Here is a 17,979-nt window from a genome sequence, read left to right on the forward strand (position 1 = left end):
CCCTATTTTTAAATTGCTGCTTTTATCATCACAGCACTTTAAGTGTTTTAAAAGTGTTGTTGAAAAGCCGGACAGAAATAAAAGCACTAATCTTGTGCCTCTTTCCCAACCAGATCTGCCTGAAACCCTGAACGAGCTGCATTTGGACCACAACAAGATCCAGGCCATCGAATTAGAGGACCTGATCCGCTACTCCAAAGTCTACAGGTAGTGAGAGTTGCAAAGTCATTCTGTAATTGCTTCTGAGGATCTTGCCAGAGTTGTGTGGATGGATCAAAGCCTGAGGTTTGAGGCAACTCATGTTACAGCGTTTATCAGCTCAACTGAAAGCAGTGAAGGAGCTCAGGCAACTTAAAGTAGGGATCTAGCCTTTGTATACTGGTTCTGAAAAATAAAACTCCAGAGTGTGAGGTCCAACTTATTTTTATTAATCAGAAGGAAGTCATCATCCACACAAAGACACTCTCTCCATGCACACACATCCAAGAACTAATGATATAGAAGGCATAGCAGACATTGAATTTGAGGGGGTGCAGAGTGCAATACTATGCTGATTCCAGAAGTGGAGCCGTGATCGGGGGACACACCAGGAAATGAAATGGCTTAGCAGCTGCCTGGGGATCATGGTATGGCCAGCAAACTGAGGAGTGCAGTGAGATATGGACAAACAGGGTGTCTGACCTCAAGCGAGATTGAAATGGTGGTGCCCAAGCAGGCCTATTTTTAGTGCAAAACCTATCCTGTGGCAGAATTCAGGATTAGAGTAGATTTTCCAGGTGAGAAAACCGGGAAGGGAAGTTGGGAATGGCTGGACAATCAGTGCAAATGTTCCTGGACAAAGGAGTATCACTCCCAGAGGGAGATATTCTTGGATTTCTGTTCACTTTTAAACCCAAGGTTTATCGCCCACAATTGCCCCTATCAGCAAAGGGAATATGCAGATCCCAATCCTGATCAGTCTCTCCTCAGTTGCTTGCTCTTGTGCTTCCTCATACTGAGCCTCTCAGATCCTCAAATATGGGCCCGGATCTCCTAATAATAATAATAATAATAATAAATTTATTTATTTATTTATTTAAATTTCCGGCTTCTCCCTTCGGATCGAAGTGGGATTACAACAGTAAAAACATCATAAAATATAGTTTATTTTATTATAAAATATGGCTGTTTTCCCACGCTGGAGGTGCCCTTGTGACTACATGCTTTAGACAATTGCTTTATATCAACTTAATATCAGAAAAGGGTGTTTGTGTGAAAGGATGATGGAGCTTGGGGTAATGCTTCAATCCCCAAATTTCCAGCACTGCAGTAATTTAAAATGTCAGTCGAACATTTACAAACACTGTTGAGGCATCCAAGGAAAAGGAGAAAGCAGTATGTGAAAGGGAATGTGAAAATAGCAAATGAAAGCACTCTAGGATGTGAATAGTTTTTGGAGTCTCTCACTCTGCAATTGTACAATTGTGGGCACTGAAGGAATAGTTCATTGGGAAGAATTCTCATTTGGGGATGAGATCCTTATTCCCCCTCCACCTCAACCAATGTCGTACGTTTACCACTGGTCAGTGGGCTGAACTTGGCTACCCACAAGAGAGAAGGGTCTAGAAAACAAAGCTTTGAGGGAAGATGAGCCCAAAACAGCTCATTCTTCCATCATTCTGGCTAAAGTTTTGAAGTGATGCCTTATACGTAACAACATCTGGTAAATTCTTTACACCCAGCAAATCAAAAGAAGACCTTGCCTTGTTTTAGGACTGGCTTTTTCATAAGTGGGTCTACTCACAAGAAATATTTCTAGACTGATGCTCTTTACAGCAGGTTAAGTGGCTTCCATTGCCTGTTCATGATGAAGGCCAATGATCAAATATGTTGGCTGGAGGGTATTTCTAACAGCAAATAAGTTACTGAGGGGTCAGTGTGAGATGTGAGTGTCATGCTTTTATCTCACCCCTCAAAATCTAAATAGCATTCAATGATACAACAATGAAGCTGTCTATACTATCACTACACAATTCTTAAAAATCATATATAGTCAGCTCTCCATAGCCATGGATTTTTTTTAACCACAGATCCAAACATCCACAATCTGAATTTATTTTAAAAAAAATATAAATTCCAAAAAGCAGACCTTTATTTTGCCATTTTATATAAGGAATACACCATTTCATATAATGGGAATTGAGCATCCACAGATTTTGGTATCCACAGGGGATCCTAGACCCAAATCTCAGTGGATACCAAGGGCCCACTGCATAACCGTATCTGGGATATATGCCATCCCTTCATTCTATATATAGATATAAAGCCATTTTATTTCAGCAATCAGTAATTTTATTTTGAGCATAACCTTGCATGTTGCCACCTTTGGTGTGATAAAATGTAATGCCATGTTTTGACCTGTTTCTACAATCCTTATTAGCATTATGACAACACCTGAAATTATTTCTGAAATTGTTGTATGGTTTTGAGATAGGTTTGTATGGATACTAGGTGGAGGGAATAATCGTCACTGTATTCTAAATGCATAAAGAAAATAGGTTTAGATTGTAAGGAAATTGTGATATTGAAACTAAAAGTTATCCAAAATCTAGGAACATCTTGCCACTTGCATGCAACTCATTCCTATGAGCATCTTTATTTGCTTCATATCTTCACAAGGGGTCACTATGTGCTCATATAATGGACTTGCCAGCTTTGTTTGCCAAAAGCTGGAAAGTAGCCCTGGGGGAAAAAATAAAACCAGAAAGTCCTGCAAGGCCCATTTTGAAAGATGGGAGAAACTTTGATAGGCTTTTAAAATTGTTTTGTGTTTTAGTAGGTCCTGAGTAATCCTAGGCTATTGATCTGCTGCTATTTTACAGGACTACTCTTGGTTGCTTCCCACATCCTCCAACGTTTCACAATTGAAAACTGGCACATGTGTGGCCAAGCAATAGCAGAATGTGGTCAAAATGGCAAAAATTCTGAGGAACTACACGCAGGCTAGGAAATACTGCAGCAGATTGCTTTTGCCTGAGCCTACTGGGAAGGGCAAGAACTCTATGATTCTATGATTCCATCCCTTCTTTTCCTCTTTGTCCCTTCTGAATTATTTGAACATAAACACTTTTGCACTTGGGACTCAGTTTGCAGCAATTGAAGTAAACTGCCCCATCTTTCCTCTACAGCTAGTCCAAAATGCAGCCTACTACTTCTAGGCAGACTAGGGCTCCCCCCCCCCCCCCGCTACCAAAGTGACTTGTGGAGGAGAGATTGTTCAATCCACCCCCCTCACCTGCTCTGATTTGTTTCTATTCTCAGTGCAAAGGAGAACATTTTCTCTTTCTCTGCATTGGCATATAATCCATGCAGGTTGGCACAGCAGAGATGGCAGGGTGGTCCCTTCTCTGTGAGCCCATGGCCTCCCCTGCATGGAATTCCTGGTTAGCTGTGGCTTTCAGACAAGTTGTAAAATACAACCTGTATACCGAGAAGCAAAGATAATGGATTATATGTATGTGTTTGTGCCTTCAGGCCACCTGTTGGCTTATAGTGAGGCAGTTCTGCCAGTTCCTTCCTCGGAAATATAGCCCACAATATCTGGTATTCATTGGTGATCTCCCATTGAGATAATAGCCGGAGCTAACCCTGTTTAGCTACCAAGACCAGACAGGATCCAGTGCCTTTAGGGTATTTTACCTAGATTTTGATACACAAAGCTTTGAAAAAGAAAATATTTTTTAAAAGTAAGGATAGTTTTAATGACACATTTAAATCCAAATTTCCCTTTTTTAATGCCATTCTAACCACACTGAGTAATGTTTATCTATCTGTAGGAGGGAGGAGGCAGTACCAAGAAAGCCATGCATTTTATGTTTTCTATTCATGTGTATGTAGCGGTCTTCAACTGGTGTGTTAGAAGTCTTTCTCCTGTCTAATCATCCCTCAGCCAGGGTAAACTACCATAAGAAATTTTATATGACCCTGAGCTCAACCCAAGGAGAGAACAGGGATAAAAACTGAGACAAGACTTTATTGGGTATAAATGCAAGAATCCAGCAGGTCTATCCAGATTATTTTTAATTTATGAATTTAAAAGTCTTTGTTAATTGTTTTCTAATGTGTGTGTGTGTGTGTGTGTGTGTGTGTGGCTGTTCAATGCTCTTTTAACTGATAGCATATGTTTAATCTTTTGTTATTCCCCAACTCAGTCCATAGGGAGATGTGGACAAGAAATAACAACAATAACAGCAGCAATAATTAAATAGATATGAATGTGTAGCATATAGACATTTGATTGTTTTGTTAACTGCCTTTGAGTCAACCTCAACTCATGGCAACCATGTAGATGAGAGATCTCCAAGCCTCCCTATCCTCCATTGCTCTGCTTAAGTGCTGTAGATTCAGGTGGCTCATGACCTCCCTAATTTGATTTATCCATCTGGCCTGTGGTCTTCCTGTCGTTCTGCTGCCTTCTACCTTTCCTAATTCCTAGCATTATTGTCTTCTCCAATGATTCATGCTTTCTCATGATTTCACCAAACTACGGCAGCCTCAGTTTTGTCATCTTAGCTTCCAGGGAGAGTTCAGGCATGATTTGTTCAAGGACCCATTTGTTTGTTTTTTGGCTATCCACAGTATCCTCAGCACTCTTCTCCAGTACCACATCTTGAATGCATTGATTTTCTTTTTTTAATCCCCTTTCTTCACTGTCCAGCTCTCACATCCATACACGGCGATGGGGAATACAGTGGATTGGACAATTCTAACTTTGGTGTTCAGTTGTATGCCTTTACTCTTTAGGATCTTGTCTAGTTCTTTCATTGCTACCCTTTCCATTCCTAGTTTTCTTATTATTTCTTGACTGCAGTCTCCGTTCTGATAAATGTTTGATCTCGGCTGCAGAACATGTTGTCTCAGATATCCATCAATTCCTGAATGGCTTGCCTACTTCAGTTGTGAGACATATTCCAGCCACAAGAGGGCGAAAGAACCATACTTGTGAGCCCTCAGTAACTTCAGTTTTCAATCATTCTCATTCTTTCCTTCTTTGAAGCATTTTGATTTGGAAACTGTTCCAGAGAGAATCTGCCCTCCTGTCCAATAGCTTGTTCCTGTAGTTAGTCACCCACATTGTCTAACAAACAGACACAATGAAACAAAAAAACAGCAAGTTCCTCTGCTGCAAAGTGGGAGCTGTCCATCTTTGACTCCCACCTACTGGCTGCTATGAGAGTCCCTGGGCCAAAACAGACATGAGGCAGGAGATCCATTAATAGAAACTCTCAGAAATGGAAAAGCCTGCTAATCTAACTTGGAGGCTCAGATTGGGACTGCAATGCTGGGAGAAGAGGGATGATACAGTTGGCCCTCCATATCCTTGGATTCCTTATCCATGGATTCATGCATCCATGGCCTGAAAATAGTTTAAAAATCTATACATTCCAAAAAGCAAGCCTTGATTTTGCCATTTTGTATAAGGGACATCGTTTTTCTAGGCCATTGTATACAATGGGACTTGAGCATCTATGAAGTTTGGTATCCATTTGGGGGGGGGGGGGCAATCCTGGACCTAAACCCCAATGGATACCAAGGGTCCACTGTACCTCATCTTCTCTGTCAGTATGTCACAGATTATCGTATATACTCAACTATAAGTCAACCTTATGTATAAGTCGAGGGCAAGTTTTAGGGCCACGGTTATGGATTTTGCTATGACCTGTGAATAAGTCAGAGGTAAAACTTAGGGGCATATAGCAAAGGATCTAAAGGATGAAGCAAAGCAAAACAAAGTCAAAGAACTTACAAAATCCCAGCAGATATAACTCTTTTTTGTTACTCTTAAGAGTGGATGAATGAGAGAGTAGAGGGGGCCAGTGATTCCAGGACAGATTATACTCTTGCTTTTCACCAGGAGGTGTTCCTTCTTTTAAACAAGAGTTAAGATGCAGTACTTGCATTGACCCGTGGATAAGTTGACTCAGGTTTTTTGGGTCAATTTTGTGACCTAAATTTCTAGACTTATACATGAGTGTATACAGTATAACCAGGGAATTTGTGGCCAAGAAATATGAGTGTATGGTCAAAAATGGCAAAAGTTATTACTGAGGAAGAATACATAAGCTGAGAGAGGTTGCAGCAGTTTGCTTTTGCCTGGGAAGAGCAAGACTCCACTCCATCCTCTCCTCTCTCCGCTGCTGAGTTAATTGAGTGCAAATTACTTTGGCACTGTGAACTCAGTTTTCAGCAATTGAAATGAGCCACGGACAAAGGAGGGAAGTGCAGAGAGGAGGGAGAAACTGGGACTTTTAAATAGCAACTGAGAAAGTGGGACAGCAGAGGATTAATTGGGATTGTCCCTGTTAAATCAGGACAGTTAGAGGGTATAAATTTTCCTAGTTAAGTCATTGCTAAGAGTTAGATTTGACCTGCAAGAAAAAACATAGTGCCCAAACTAAATGTATGTGTTTTGCCCCATGAAGCAAACAACCAGATCTTGCAAATAAAGAGTTAAAAGTAATGCAGGCATTTGTAATTCATTACAGGTTTCCTTTTGGCAACAAGGGTTTATCAAAGATACCTAACAAAAAGTAGTGTAACAAGTGAGAAACATGTTGCTTTTGTTCATATGTAACAACTGAAATTTTTCTAGTTGCTTTCATAATTTCTTTTAAATGGTATTTTTTAGCAAGATTTGGAATGCAATTTCTAAATGCTGCCAAAAATACCCTTTAAAAGAAATTCTGAAAGCAACTAGGAAAATGTTGCATGCTACATAGAAACAAAAGCAACATGCTTTTAAGCCAATCTTATCAATCCTTTCATTACATAAAAAAGAGAAAGAAATGGAATGAAATGAAATAGTAACATAAAGAGCTACTAAAATATATTTGCAATGTTATTGATAACTAATCTGCACAGAGTTCAGCAAAGGTGTTTTTTTTTTGGGGGGGGGGAGTAACACCCAGAATCCTTCAGCCAGCATGACCTTGGTAGATGGGGTTTTGGAAATTGTAGCCCAAAGGTAATTTCTTCCAACCTTTACTTGCGTAAAGACGGTGAGTTATACTATATAACCAAATACTCTTAAAAGTAACTTTTCAAGCTTTGCAAACAGCATGGAAACGTAGAACCAGGGCCCCATTCAGACTCACCTATTTGCGCTGGATGGAACTGGGAAGATTCAGTTCCCTCCCCCCCCCCCAGAATCCCTCCGGAAGCAAGTGCCCACTAATAATTTACCTCAATCAGGGTAATTAAACCCTGAATGCCCTTGCAGCTCTTGCGGAGAGTTCACATTTGCGGAACTGGTTTAAAATGAAGGCGCCTTTACTGTCAATCAAATTCAGTTCCGCTTTCATCAAGGTGACGTTTCCTACAGCCATTGGGTAATCGGATGTGTGCTTCCCCCCTCCTTTAAAAAAAAACAGGTGGGAGTGTGCACATATTTTGTCAAATTTAAAAACCTCCAGGTGTGTGTGTGTGTGTTGTGTGTGTGTTGTGTGTATTTGGGTCACTACAGATTATGGATCTTCCTCTGCCTCCGTTTTCAACCCCAAAATGTAATCTAATGCCATCTCTGCATCCTCCCTCCTTGTGACCCCAGAATGCCTCATACACATACTATTATTATTATTATTATTATTATTATTATTATTATTATTATTTCCTCACCCCAAATGCCATCTCTGCATCCTTTGCTTTCCCTCAGCCACCCCAGAATTCCTTACAGACACATACAGTAGCAAAAGCATTCAGTATCAATTTGCCAAATTGAAAGAGAAACATTTGTAACATTCACATTGTAGCATTTGCATATAAAAATAATTTAGAAAAAAACCTTTTGCAAAGTGCCGTGCTGGGAGCAAGGAAATGAAAGGGAAAGTAGCACAAGCAGACACACATTCTATCTATATATATATCTACCTGTAGCAAAAAGCATGCGCATAGTCTGTCAAAAATAAAAAAAAATAATAAAAAGAGAGAGAAAGCTTCCTGCGAGAGTGGAGGCTTGCTCCATTCCCTGCTGATGCTGCCCTCCATGGCACCCTTCTTTCCCCCAGCTCCTGCCTCCTCCTCCTCCTCCTCCTTCCAATGCTGCCCTCCATGGCCCCCTTCTTTTCCCCGGCTCCTTCCTTCTCCTCCTCCTCCTCTTCCCGATGCTGCCTTCCATGGCACCCTTCTTTCTCTTGGCTTCATCCTTCTCCTCTGTCACCCCGATGAAGGGGAGGCATGTTCCACCCTCTGCCCTCCCTCTGACCTAAATCCCTTCCCTGAACTTGACCCGATCATGATCGGGGACAAGTTCATATTTGCCAGACCTGTTTTCCCCCCAAAAGATACAGCTTTCACTCTGCTTCCAAATGACCTGCTCTAAGGGGCATTTGCCCCGAAATGGGTGTGCAAGCCTCGGATTCGCTTGTGGGAGATTTGGGGCAAATATGAACTTCCCATGGTTAATCTGGGTTCTGATTCGGGGTAAAAGGTAGTCTGAATGGCCCCCAGGAAACTCTGGCTTTCCTTCTCCCAGTCCCCAGTGCAATGCAGTCCTTGGCTGTTTGTGTTGAACAGTCAAGAAATTTGGTTCATTCCCATCTCATCTCTAGTTTGAACCTAGCTACTGGAATCTAACATTTGCATCAATTAAGAGTAGGGTTCCCACATCTCAGGGCCTGGACCCTCTTCTCCAGTCATCAAGGGGAGAAATCTCAAGGAAAGAGAGTTGTCTTGGAAAGTGTGCTATAATTTCCCCTCATTTGTAAGACTTTGTATTTCTGATTTTAATGGGACACTATACAACTGTGGTTGATGCTTAATATATCATATTTAATGTCATTAGCAGGGGCTGCCCCCTCTGACTTCTCTAGAAGTCATCCCTGGATTGAGTTTAGCTGCAGTCCTCAAAGTAGCAGATGGGCTGGGATGAGACAGGAGAGGACAGATTTTCTCAGCAACATTGTATTCTTATGAGCTATACTTCTAATCCAAGGTATTTTGAGGTAGCCTGGTCTTGACTGCACAATTAAGACCTGCTAGCCTAACAAAATACAGTTTCTTGGTGGAGATGCAAACTACAAAGTACTGGTTTGCTGATATGGACAGTCATTGACTATGGGACCACTGTACTGTTGACTAAGCCCTTCCTTGTCTTCTTCTCCTCCTTCTTCCTTGAAGACTGGGTCTGGGACACAACAACATCAGGATGATTGAGAATGGTAGCCTGGCTTTCCTGCCGATCTTACGCGAGTTGCATCTGGATAATAACAAGCTCTCACGGGTCCCTCCTGGACTACCAGACCTCAAGTTTTTGCAGGTACCTGGGAATGTGGGGTGGTATGGTCCAGAACAGGACAAAAGGAGGACTGACCATTTTGCATGGGCAGGTTCAGAGGTTTTCAGGGTTGGTTGTTTGAAAGACAGTGTGGTGGGGTGGTTAGCATGTTGGGATTTGGGAGATCCAGGTTCTTATACCCTCTGAACTGTGAGTAGCCTTAGATTTTCCTCACCAATATTGTTGCTGTGAGGATAACGTGGAGAGAAGGACAGCCATGTTTGCAGCTTTAAGTACATATCCTGCTAAGTTAAGATATAATGTAACTAATAAGTGGGAATCCAATGATAAATTGATATAGAAACTCACAGCCATCAAGATACGGAGAACTCACCGGCTTGGCTCTGACTTGAGCATAGCTGGATATTGAGCTAACAGTGCGTCCCAAGACCCATTCGCACTGCACAGTTATAGCACTGTTATTCCACTTTAGTTCCATCTAATGGACTCCTGGGATTTGTAATATGTTGAGCCACTGGACTGTTCTATCTGAGGATTTGGGATGTGCCTCCCTCAACTGCCAATCCTAGGACAGAACCATAGCAATAACAGAGCTATAATTAAACCCCGTTTATACTTCCAGTTGTCCCATATGATAAACGCCTCTGACTAGAGAATAGGGTTAAAAACCTGGCTAAACCCTCTGGATGACTTTGGGCAAGTCACACTCTCTCATCTTCAGGGGATGGCAATGGCAACCCCCCTCTGAAGAAACTTGTCAAGTAAACACTGTGATGGATTTGCATTAGGGTCACCATAAGTCAGAAATGACTTAAAGGCACACAGCAGCAACAAGAAGAAGAATGTTAACTTGTTTATTCATTTAATTTTGTAAGTAAAATTAAATGAATAACTAAATCACATTCTCTCCCTGGCAAATGTACTCCCTTCCAGGAAAAAAAGCAGTTTAGAAAGCATTAAAAACATTGTTTTTGCAATCAAGGAAAATTATCTTTAAAAACTCAGTTTCTTAGGTGAATAGTAGTGAGTACCTGGGTATCTAACTTTGGCCTTGTGCAAAACATGACAAAATGCAGTTGGTTCACTTCTGCTTTGAGCAGGAACAGTTGTGGAGTAGGCAGAAGGTGCCGCAGTGGATACTGTTTTCTTGTCTTCAGCTAACTTTTTTAAATTGTGGGGATGGAGACAGATGTCAGCTTGACCTTCCTTCAAATATGCAAAGATGGTGTAAGGTCAACCACAATATTGTTTTAATCTACCAAGAGTGGATTAAAAGGGTGTGCACTATGTACATATGTATGTGAGATGGGAGGGCGAGGGAACTTAGCCAACTTGCTTCAGCTTCCACAATAAGAAATGGTGACTTATGTTTCCTGTACTGTATTAATTAAGCAAATTTGCATTATTTCTCTTGTGCATAATAACTGTGCACCATTTTGTACAAAGTATTTCTAATCTGTTAATTATAGGTTGAGGCAAGGATTTCATATATAGAGCCCCTCTGAGTTTCCCAAAATCTGATTCAGCATCAGTAACTCCTCTCGCTTCTGAGACTGCATCAGGCATTGCTTGTATATTTTTAAGCACATCTTCATAACCATGAGGACTTGCAATTTTTTTAAAAAGATGCTAAAGTTGAAATTTTCAGAAATACTGGGATCCCCAGCACATTCTACCTCGTTTTCCTCTCATCTCACAAAACTACAGCCATCTATAGACAGATGCTTATCTCATGAAGCATATTTGCAGGGCCTAAAATGTTATCAAAAGAAAACCCACTTCAGGGTTGCAAACCTCTTTGTGAGATGCTAAATCTGAGGCACTTGTGTCCCACCGCTAACCAAGTCTCATGTCTCCCTTCCACAGGTTGTGTACCTTCACTCCAACAACATCACCCACATTGGCGTTAATGACTTCTGTCCTGTTGGCTTTGGGGTGAAGCGTGCCTCGTACCATGGCATCAGCCTTTTTGCCAACCCAGTGCCCTACTGGGAAGTGCAACCAGCTACCTTCCGCTGTGCCACTGATCGCTTGGCTATTCAGTTTGGCAACTACAAAAAATAAATATATCTATATCTATATCTATAGGCGGGTTATGGGTTGAGGGAGGGGGGAGGGAAAAATGAAAGAAAAGAAAACCAATGGGGAATCTGGAAGGGAGTGGGTGGGCAGGAGGAGAGTAAGGGTCTTTGGAAGTCAAAACCATTCTGTGGAAAAAAGAGTTGTGGGAGAGGGATCCATAGATAGAAAGTACAGTCAGGGCCTGTTAAAGAGTGCTGCAAGCCAAAGAAGAGGAAGGGGCAGGGAAAATGACACACAGTAAAAGCACAAAGGCAAATAGGTACAAACCTGACCAGTTTTATATCAGCCTGCATTTCAAATGCACTGATTGTGATAGGAAAACAAGGACCAGTTTTGTTATTCCTATGGGTACAGAAGCAGCTCTTGCCCTGTGTGGGGCAGGGCACTGGTTCCCAAACTTTAATCCTCCAGGTGTTTTGGTCTTTAACTTCCAGAAGCCCTAGCCAGCCTGACCAACATTCAGGAATTCTGGGAGCTGAAGTCCAAAACATCTGGAGGATCAAAGTTTGGGAACCGCTGGTATAGGGGCTGCAGTGGATTCTGGACCACAATGACGGTTTGCATGAATAATCAGCAATGCTCAGGGGCCACATGAGATCTTAGAATCACATGTGTTTTGCCTTTGTTCGGGGTGTCTCTTGAATTGCACCATTAGGTAGCATCTCTGGGCTTTCGTGATTGGGAATGGTCACCAAAGCTTCTGATGGCAGAGAATATGCATGACAAATGTGTGTGTGAGAAATGTGCCTTGGGCTCTGACTTTCACCTCCATTTTGTCCTTGCCAGTGTCCCCTACTTGGGGTCCTTTTACACTGCACAATTATAGCACTACGATTCCCCTTTAACTGCCATGGTTGCATCCTATGGAATCCTGGCACTTGAATTTTGGATAGAGGAATCAGAGGAGAATTCTCTGATTGAGATTTCTAAGTGCCTCTCCCTAAACTGCAATTCACAGAATTCCAAGTGTCCCAAGACATGCTCCTCACACATGTTCTCTGTCATCAGAAACATGCGACATTAAATTTGGAGTGAGCACCCTGTGACTTTCCATATGTGGTTTGACTGCAATTCCTGTCAGCCCTTGTTAATATACTCAGTGCTTGGGGATGCTGTGAGTGCACTCAAACCACATCTGGAAGGCCATAGTTTCCCCATTTTTTTCATTCATCAATTCACAAATTAATCAATTGTATCTCCACATTCAAACTCATACCTGGGGTAATATGTATCTTGTAATGTAGAAATGGTTATAATGGTGCCTTTTTTACCTGATACACATATTGAGACCTTCTCAGTCCAAAAATTTAATGCTGACACTATTGTGTCCTGCAAAATACCCATATCCTCATACCCAAGTGAAGGTCATGTGTATCCACAAAAATATAACATGGAAATTGGCTTTGACTGGGCTGCACAGATTCAGGCAGTACCCAAATTGTTGCAATCACATCAGCCATATCTTCATAGAGACATCCCACAATTTTTCTTGGGACCTTCCCTTCTTTTTGCTCAAAGACCAAGACTGGTATTACCATGCTATGAAGTGGAGCAGTCACACTGTACCGATGACAGACAAGACATCATCCTTACTCCATCCTTCTATTCTGGGTAACTGCATGATGTAGGAAGTACTGAAAAGCAGATGATCCAGGGAATTCTGCACCTCTTTATCGGTAGACCTACAACATGCAAAAAGAACTTCTGTGTATCACTTAATGAGAAAGAGAGGAGACAGAATCATTTTTAGGAATGTCTGTGTTACAAGTTGACATCAGTGTTATACCAGTGATGCTTCCATCAAATCTTCCCACAAGGAATCATGGGAATTGTAGTCTATCAAGGAGGCTGAAAAACCTTGGCTACTGCTGCCACCCAGCTTACAGTTCCGAAAATTCTTTGGAGAAAGGCAGTGCTATTAAACATGTTTAAACTCGTAGTGTTGCTGTTTTCTGTCTTGGTAATAATATCTAGCATTTGAGTGATCTGCTGTGTCCACTATTGTGCTTCTATTCCCATTTTTATTGAAGAAAAAAAAATAAGGCTGTTCTTCTAATTCATATATCTAGGGTAGTAAATGTGCAGCTTCTCAGGGGTTGTTTGACTGCAAATCCCAGCAACCAATGCTAAAGAATGCTACAAACTGGAATCGAACTTAACTGGTTCTTATGACTCCCACTCCCTGCTACCCATGGTTTTTGCTGGCACTTGAGAAAATGATAGATGTTGAGGTTTGGACAAGCTTGGTGTGGGCTTCTTGGCACTGTGGAGGAAGGAGGGTGTGAAAGCGTTTCCTAGCTTCAGCCCAAATCTAAGGACACCCTCCTTCCTCCAGTCCAGCTCTAAACTCTCTCATGTTTTGGCAGGGTTAGCAGATGTTGTGGATCAGCATATCCAATGAGAAGAGCCTCCCCAATCTTGGCCCAGTCTGGTTAATGGCACCATGTCCACTTCCTAACTCTATAGGTCCTGCATCAAGTCTAGGGCATGAGCCCTGGAGTGTGAACTCCAGTATGAGCCCTAAAATTGCTGTGCTGATGACACAGAAAAAGTGTGCTGTGTTGGTTCACAGTTTTATTCCCTTTTACCCTTTCTCAGTTGTGCCTCCACTTACATTGAGAGATATGGGAGTCCTTTAAGGCCCAGTGATCCTAAAATATTTGAGCTGTCTTTCCAATTGCATTCATGACCCAGTTGCAGTAGTTGGAAAATTTAACTTTTTGCACTATGGTTTCCAGAATGCCATCACTAAGAATGGGCAGTGGGGATTCTGGGATCTGTAGTCCAAAAGTAACTTTTCCATGCTCTGCATGAAATGGTGTTGCACATTTCTCTCACACACATTTCTCACACAAGTTGCCAAGTCTCATGAAGGTCGGAGCTTGGAGAAAAGCTGAAAGTTACTGGGTAGTACCTGGTAGAGTGAGGGTGGCATCTGGTAAAATGAGGGTGAGAGCACCCACTGAGGGCACGTGGTGGGTGAGAGAAAGAGCATGGCTATGCCCAATGCTCCAGGGTTGATCCCTGAATGACAAAGAAAGTGTAGGTGGAACAAGTAGCAGAAACTCTCTAAATCGAGCATGGAGTTATTCCCCCCACTCAATTATGTCTTCCTCCAGAGATCCAAGTGAAGGAGGTTTAAACCTTTGCTCTTCAGGTTAATATTGAGACACAGCAGCCCCAGGCCTAACCTAGAGGACAAGACCCACTTCAAAACACTGACCGTCGTAGGTTTTGTCCCAAACAAGGTCTGGGTAAGGAAGGAAATGAATGTAAGAAATTATCTGACATCCCTGGGATACAAGGGAATAAGGCCACATACCTTAGCAAACATAATTTGTATTCTTTTTTATATAAAAAAATAGATTGTTGTTAGACAAGTGAATTCATATTTAAAGATCCAGCCCCCTCCAGAGCAGGAGGGAAAGGGAATAATATATATACGTACAGACAGACATACGTATGTATAGGGGTAGGCCCCATCAATGAAGGACCCTACATCACGGCTAAACCTTTTGCATGGCTTCTAGATCTGTTTATGTCCCAGCAAAAGTTATACTGTCTACAAAGAAGTACAGATGACACTTGATTGGAACGACAAGGGAATAATTTAGGAACGTGGAACTCCCAAGTTTTTGTTTCATTCCTGCCCCCTCCCCTTTATCTGGTCCAGAAATGCATGGTGGAATTCTCTTTTATTAAAGGAGCCCTATTTTGATTCCACTTGCTGCTTCTATGTACTACAGTGCCTATGCTATACACAGCCACTTAGTAGCCAATTACGCAGCACCTGGCCATCTCTGTGGCTTCATCCCTTCTGCATTAATGTTAACTAAGCTGCACCATAGTGCCTTGAATTGCATTTTGTTGTTATTTCAGAACCTGTCAGCAGATGGAGCTGTGGGTTTATACTGCCATTTTATACAAGACTTTCTGGTTAAATAGGAGGACACAACACTTGGGAAGGGCATTGACTAGGTATGAATTAATAGTTAACCCAACCTTGTGTTTGTGTATGGTCAAAATGATTTGCATTCTAATAATGGCCTATCTGGGGCAATACAAACAGTTTTAAAAGGACAGTCGTACCCGTTTTGTGGCTAGAGCCTTTCTCTGGTTGTGAATTTTATTTCTGTGCCTATGGCTTTCTGTCTGGATGCAGGGATTGCCTTCATAAGTCTTTGCTCTCTTCAAAAAAAAAAATAATAAAAAATTATCTCTTTTGGGTTTTTAAAAATGTTCTCTTTTAAACCATGTGCAATATTAACTTCTGTAAAGGTGTCCAATAAAGTTAGTGATAATTGCCAACATTTCACTGTTTTGAATCATTTTGAGGGTGAAGGCAAGCAGAGGGTTACTTTGCTTTCTGGAAACATTTGTTTTGGACTGGTTTGGGGATGCCAAAGGCTGCAGTGCTCTTAGCACATCAGGACCTGGCAAAGTGCAGCTTTCCAAATGCTGTTGGACTGCAGATCCCAGCATTCACCACTCTTGGAAGGAATGATGGAAGCTGAAGTCCAGTATCTGAAGAGCCACATTGCACCTACTCCTGCTTTTGGCATATGCCTAAAATGTATGGCTGGTATAGTGGTTTGAGCTTTGGACTATGTGTCTGGAGACCACGGTTTGAATCCCTGCTCAGCCATGGACACTGACTTGCTGGCCTTGGAAAAGTCACACTCTCTCAGCCCCAGAGGGTGGCAATAACAAACCCCCTCTGAAGAAACTTGCCAAGAAAACCCCACAATAGGGTCTCTATAATCAGAAATGTCTTGAAGGCACAGAAGAACAGCAAATACTCTTTGGAATGTGAAGCATATGACAACCAGGTGATTGCAAGCACATATCTCACATAGGTATACTCAGGGATTGGTTGTGGTTTCCTGTTAAGTGTAAATATTCTGTTTTCCTCTATTTTGTGAAACAGCTCCTTGAATGAATTGCCTTTCTGTGTGTGCATTTTTAATCGCATCTGAAGCAACTACAAGTATCTAGAACTGCACATAGACATTACAGAGAGTTATAGCTAAAACACAACTCCCTTATTTACTGTGGAAGGTGCTTTTTCACTACAACCAGAATCTGACAGCCAGCACAGCAAGGCTATTCTGGCTGGGAGGTTCTGTGAGTTGTAGCCCAAAAATATAAGTTTTCCAAGTTCTGAGTATGTGTATATGAAACAAACATGTACCACACATAACTCTTTCAAGCATCTCCTGTTTCAGAGTGTTAGACTTTAGCTCTCAGAGAATTAAACCATTGAGAGATTTGCAATTCAAGGCTGGACAATTTGGGTGCCCAAGGTGGAGAATCCAAATGGCACTGTGTTCCCAATTCTTAATGTATCAGAAGACAAATCAGTTGAGAGCCAATGTGGCATAGTGGTTTGGGTGTTGAACTGTGACTCTGGAGACCAGGGGTCAATTCCCTCCTTGGTCATGAAAGCCACTGGGTGACTTTGGGCATGTCATATGCTCTCAGCCTCAGGGGAGGCACTGACAAACCTCTGAACAAATCTTTTCAAGAAAACCCCATGAAAGGTTTAGCTTATAGTCGCCATAAATCAGAAACCACTTGAAGGCATATAATAATATCAACAAAAGGAGTTTTAGGTAGTGCAACTCACTATGCCTCCCTGTAACAAGGATGAGAGAGCCAGCATGTAAACTACTTGAATTCCCACAACAAGAACAACAACAACAGACAAACCAGACATATCAAACCATAGTTAGAGAAGACTTCAGAGGCCTCCTACTCCCATGCACAGAATCCACTAACTTACCATCACTAACAGATGGCCACATACCCCCTGCTTAAAATCCTCTGAGGAACCTCTACCACCTTCTGAGGCATTTAGTCCCACTGTCAAATAGCTTTTACCATCAAGAATGGCCTAAGGCTTAGCCAAATCTTCTTGTAATTTGAACTGAGTTCTAGCTTCTGAAGAAACAGAAAACAAATTTGATCCATCATTTTTCTTACATTATAGATTTATATCTATATCTGTACACACACACACACACACACTCACTCACTCACTCACTCATATCTAGCTTTCACACAGGGGTACAGATTTTTTTTAAAGTTGAACCATTATAAAACAATCTAAAGCTGCTGCCATACTGCAGAAATAATGCAGCTTGAGCCCACTTTAACTGCCGTGACTCTTGTGGTTTGGAATTCTGTGATTTGTAGTTTTGTGAGATATTTATTCCAATTCCCATGTATCAACCATCACTTTACCAGCAGCTGAAGTGCCAAAGAACTAGTGTCAGGAAAGAGCTTTTTTTTGCGCTTGCCTCACTACTTCGTGACTGAAACCGATCACAGTAGGATCAGAACTGGTTTCAAATGGGAATGACAGTCATATAACCTGATCAGCAGTTCGCTTTAAATCATAGTGGGAATGAGGCCATAGAATTCCCCACACTGCAATACTCCAAATTCCCAGAAGCCCCCATCCATCTTTTTAAATAATTTTGGGGCTGTACAGATGGGTGACAGGACACCATCCCTTTCTGCCCCGGAGTCAGGCCATGGCAACTGCACACCGTGACCTTCACAGGACACAAAAAGAAGCCCCCCAAAGGGGCTTCTTTTTGCATTTCAGAAGGGGCACCATAGGT

The 17,979-nt window shown here is 41.8% G+C and overlaps 1 protein-coding gene across 1 annotated transcript in view; it reads left to right on the forward strand.

Annotated features, from left to right (window-relative positions):
- LOC149322991 (biglycan-like) overlaps positions 1 to 15,663 on the forward strand; it is a 76,585-nt gene extending 60,922 nt beyond the window's left edge. The window contains exons 6-8 of the mRNA XM_089485866.1: positions 114 to 207; positions 9,154 to 9,292; positions 11,138 to 15,663. Coding sequence (XP_089341992.1) covers positions 114 to 207; positions 9,154 to 9,292; positions 11,138 to 11,335 — 431 coding nt within the window. The 3' untranslated portion in view covers positions 11,336 to 15,663. The remainder of the gene's footprint in view (positions 1 to 113; positions 208 to 9,153; positions 9,293 to 11,137) is intronic.
- The last annotated feature ends 2,316 nt before the right edge of the window (positions 15,664 to 17,979 follow it).

Source organism: Sceloporus occidentalis, unplaced genomic scaffold, assembly GCF_023333645.1.
Source record: "Sceloporus occidentalis isolate IW3139 unplaced genomic scaffold, rSceOcc1.0.p SCAF_1, whole genome shotgun sequence".
Lineage (NCBI taxonomy): Eukaryota > Metazoa > Chordata > Lepidosauria > Squamata > Phrynosomatidae > Sceloporus > Sceloporus occidentalis.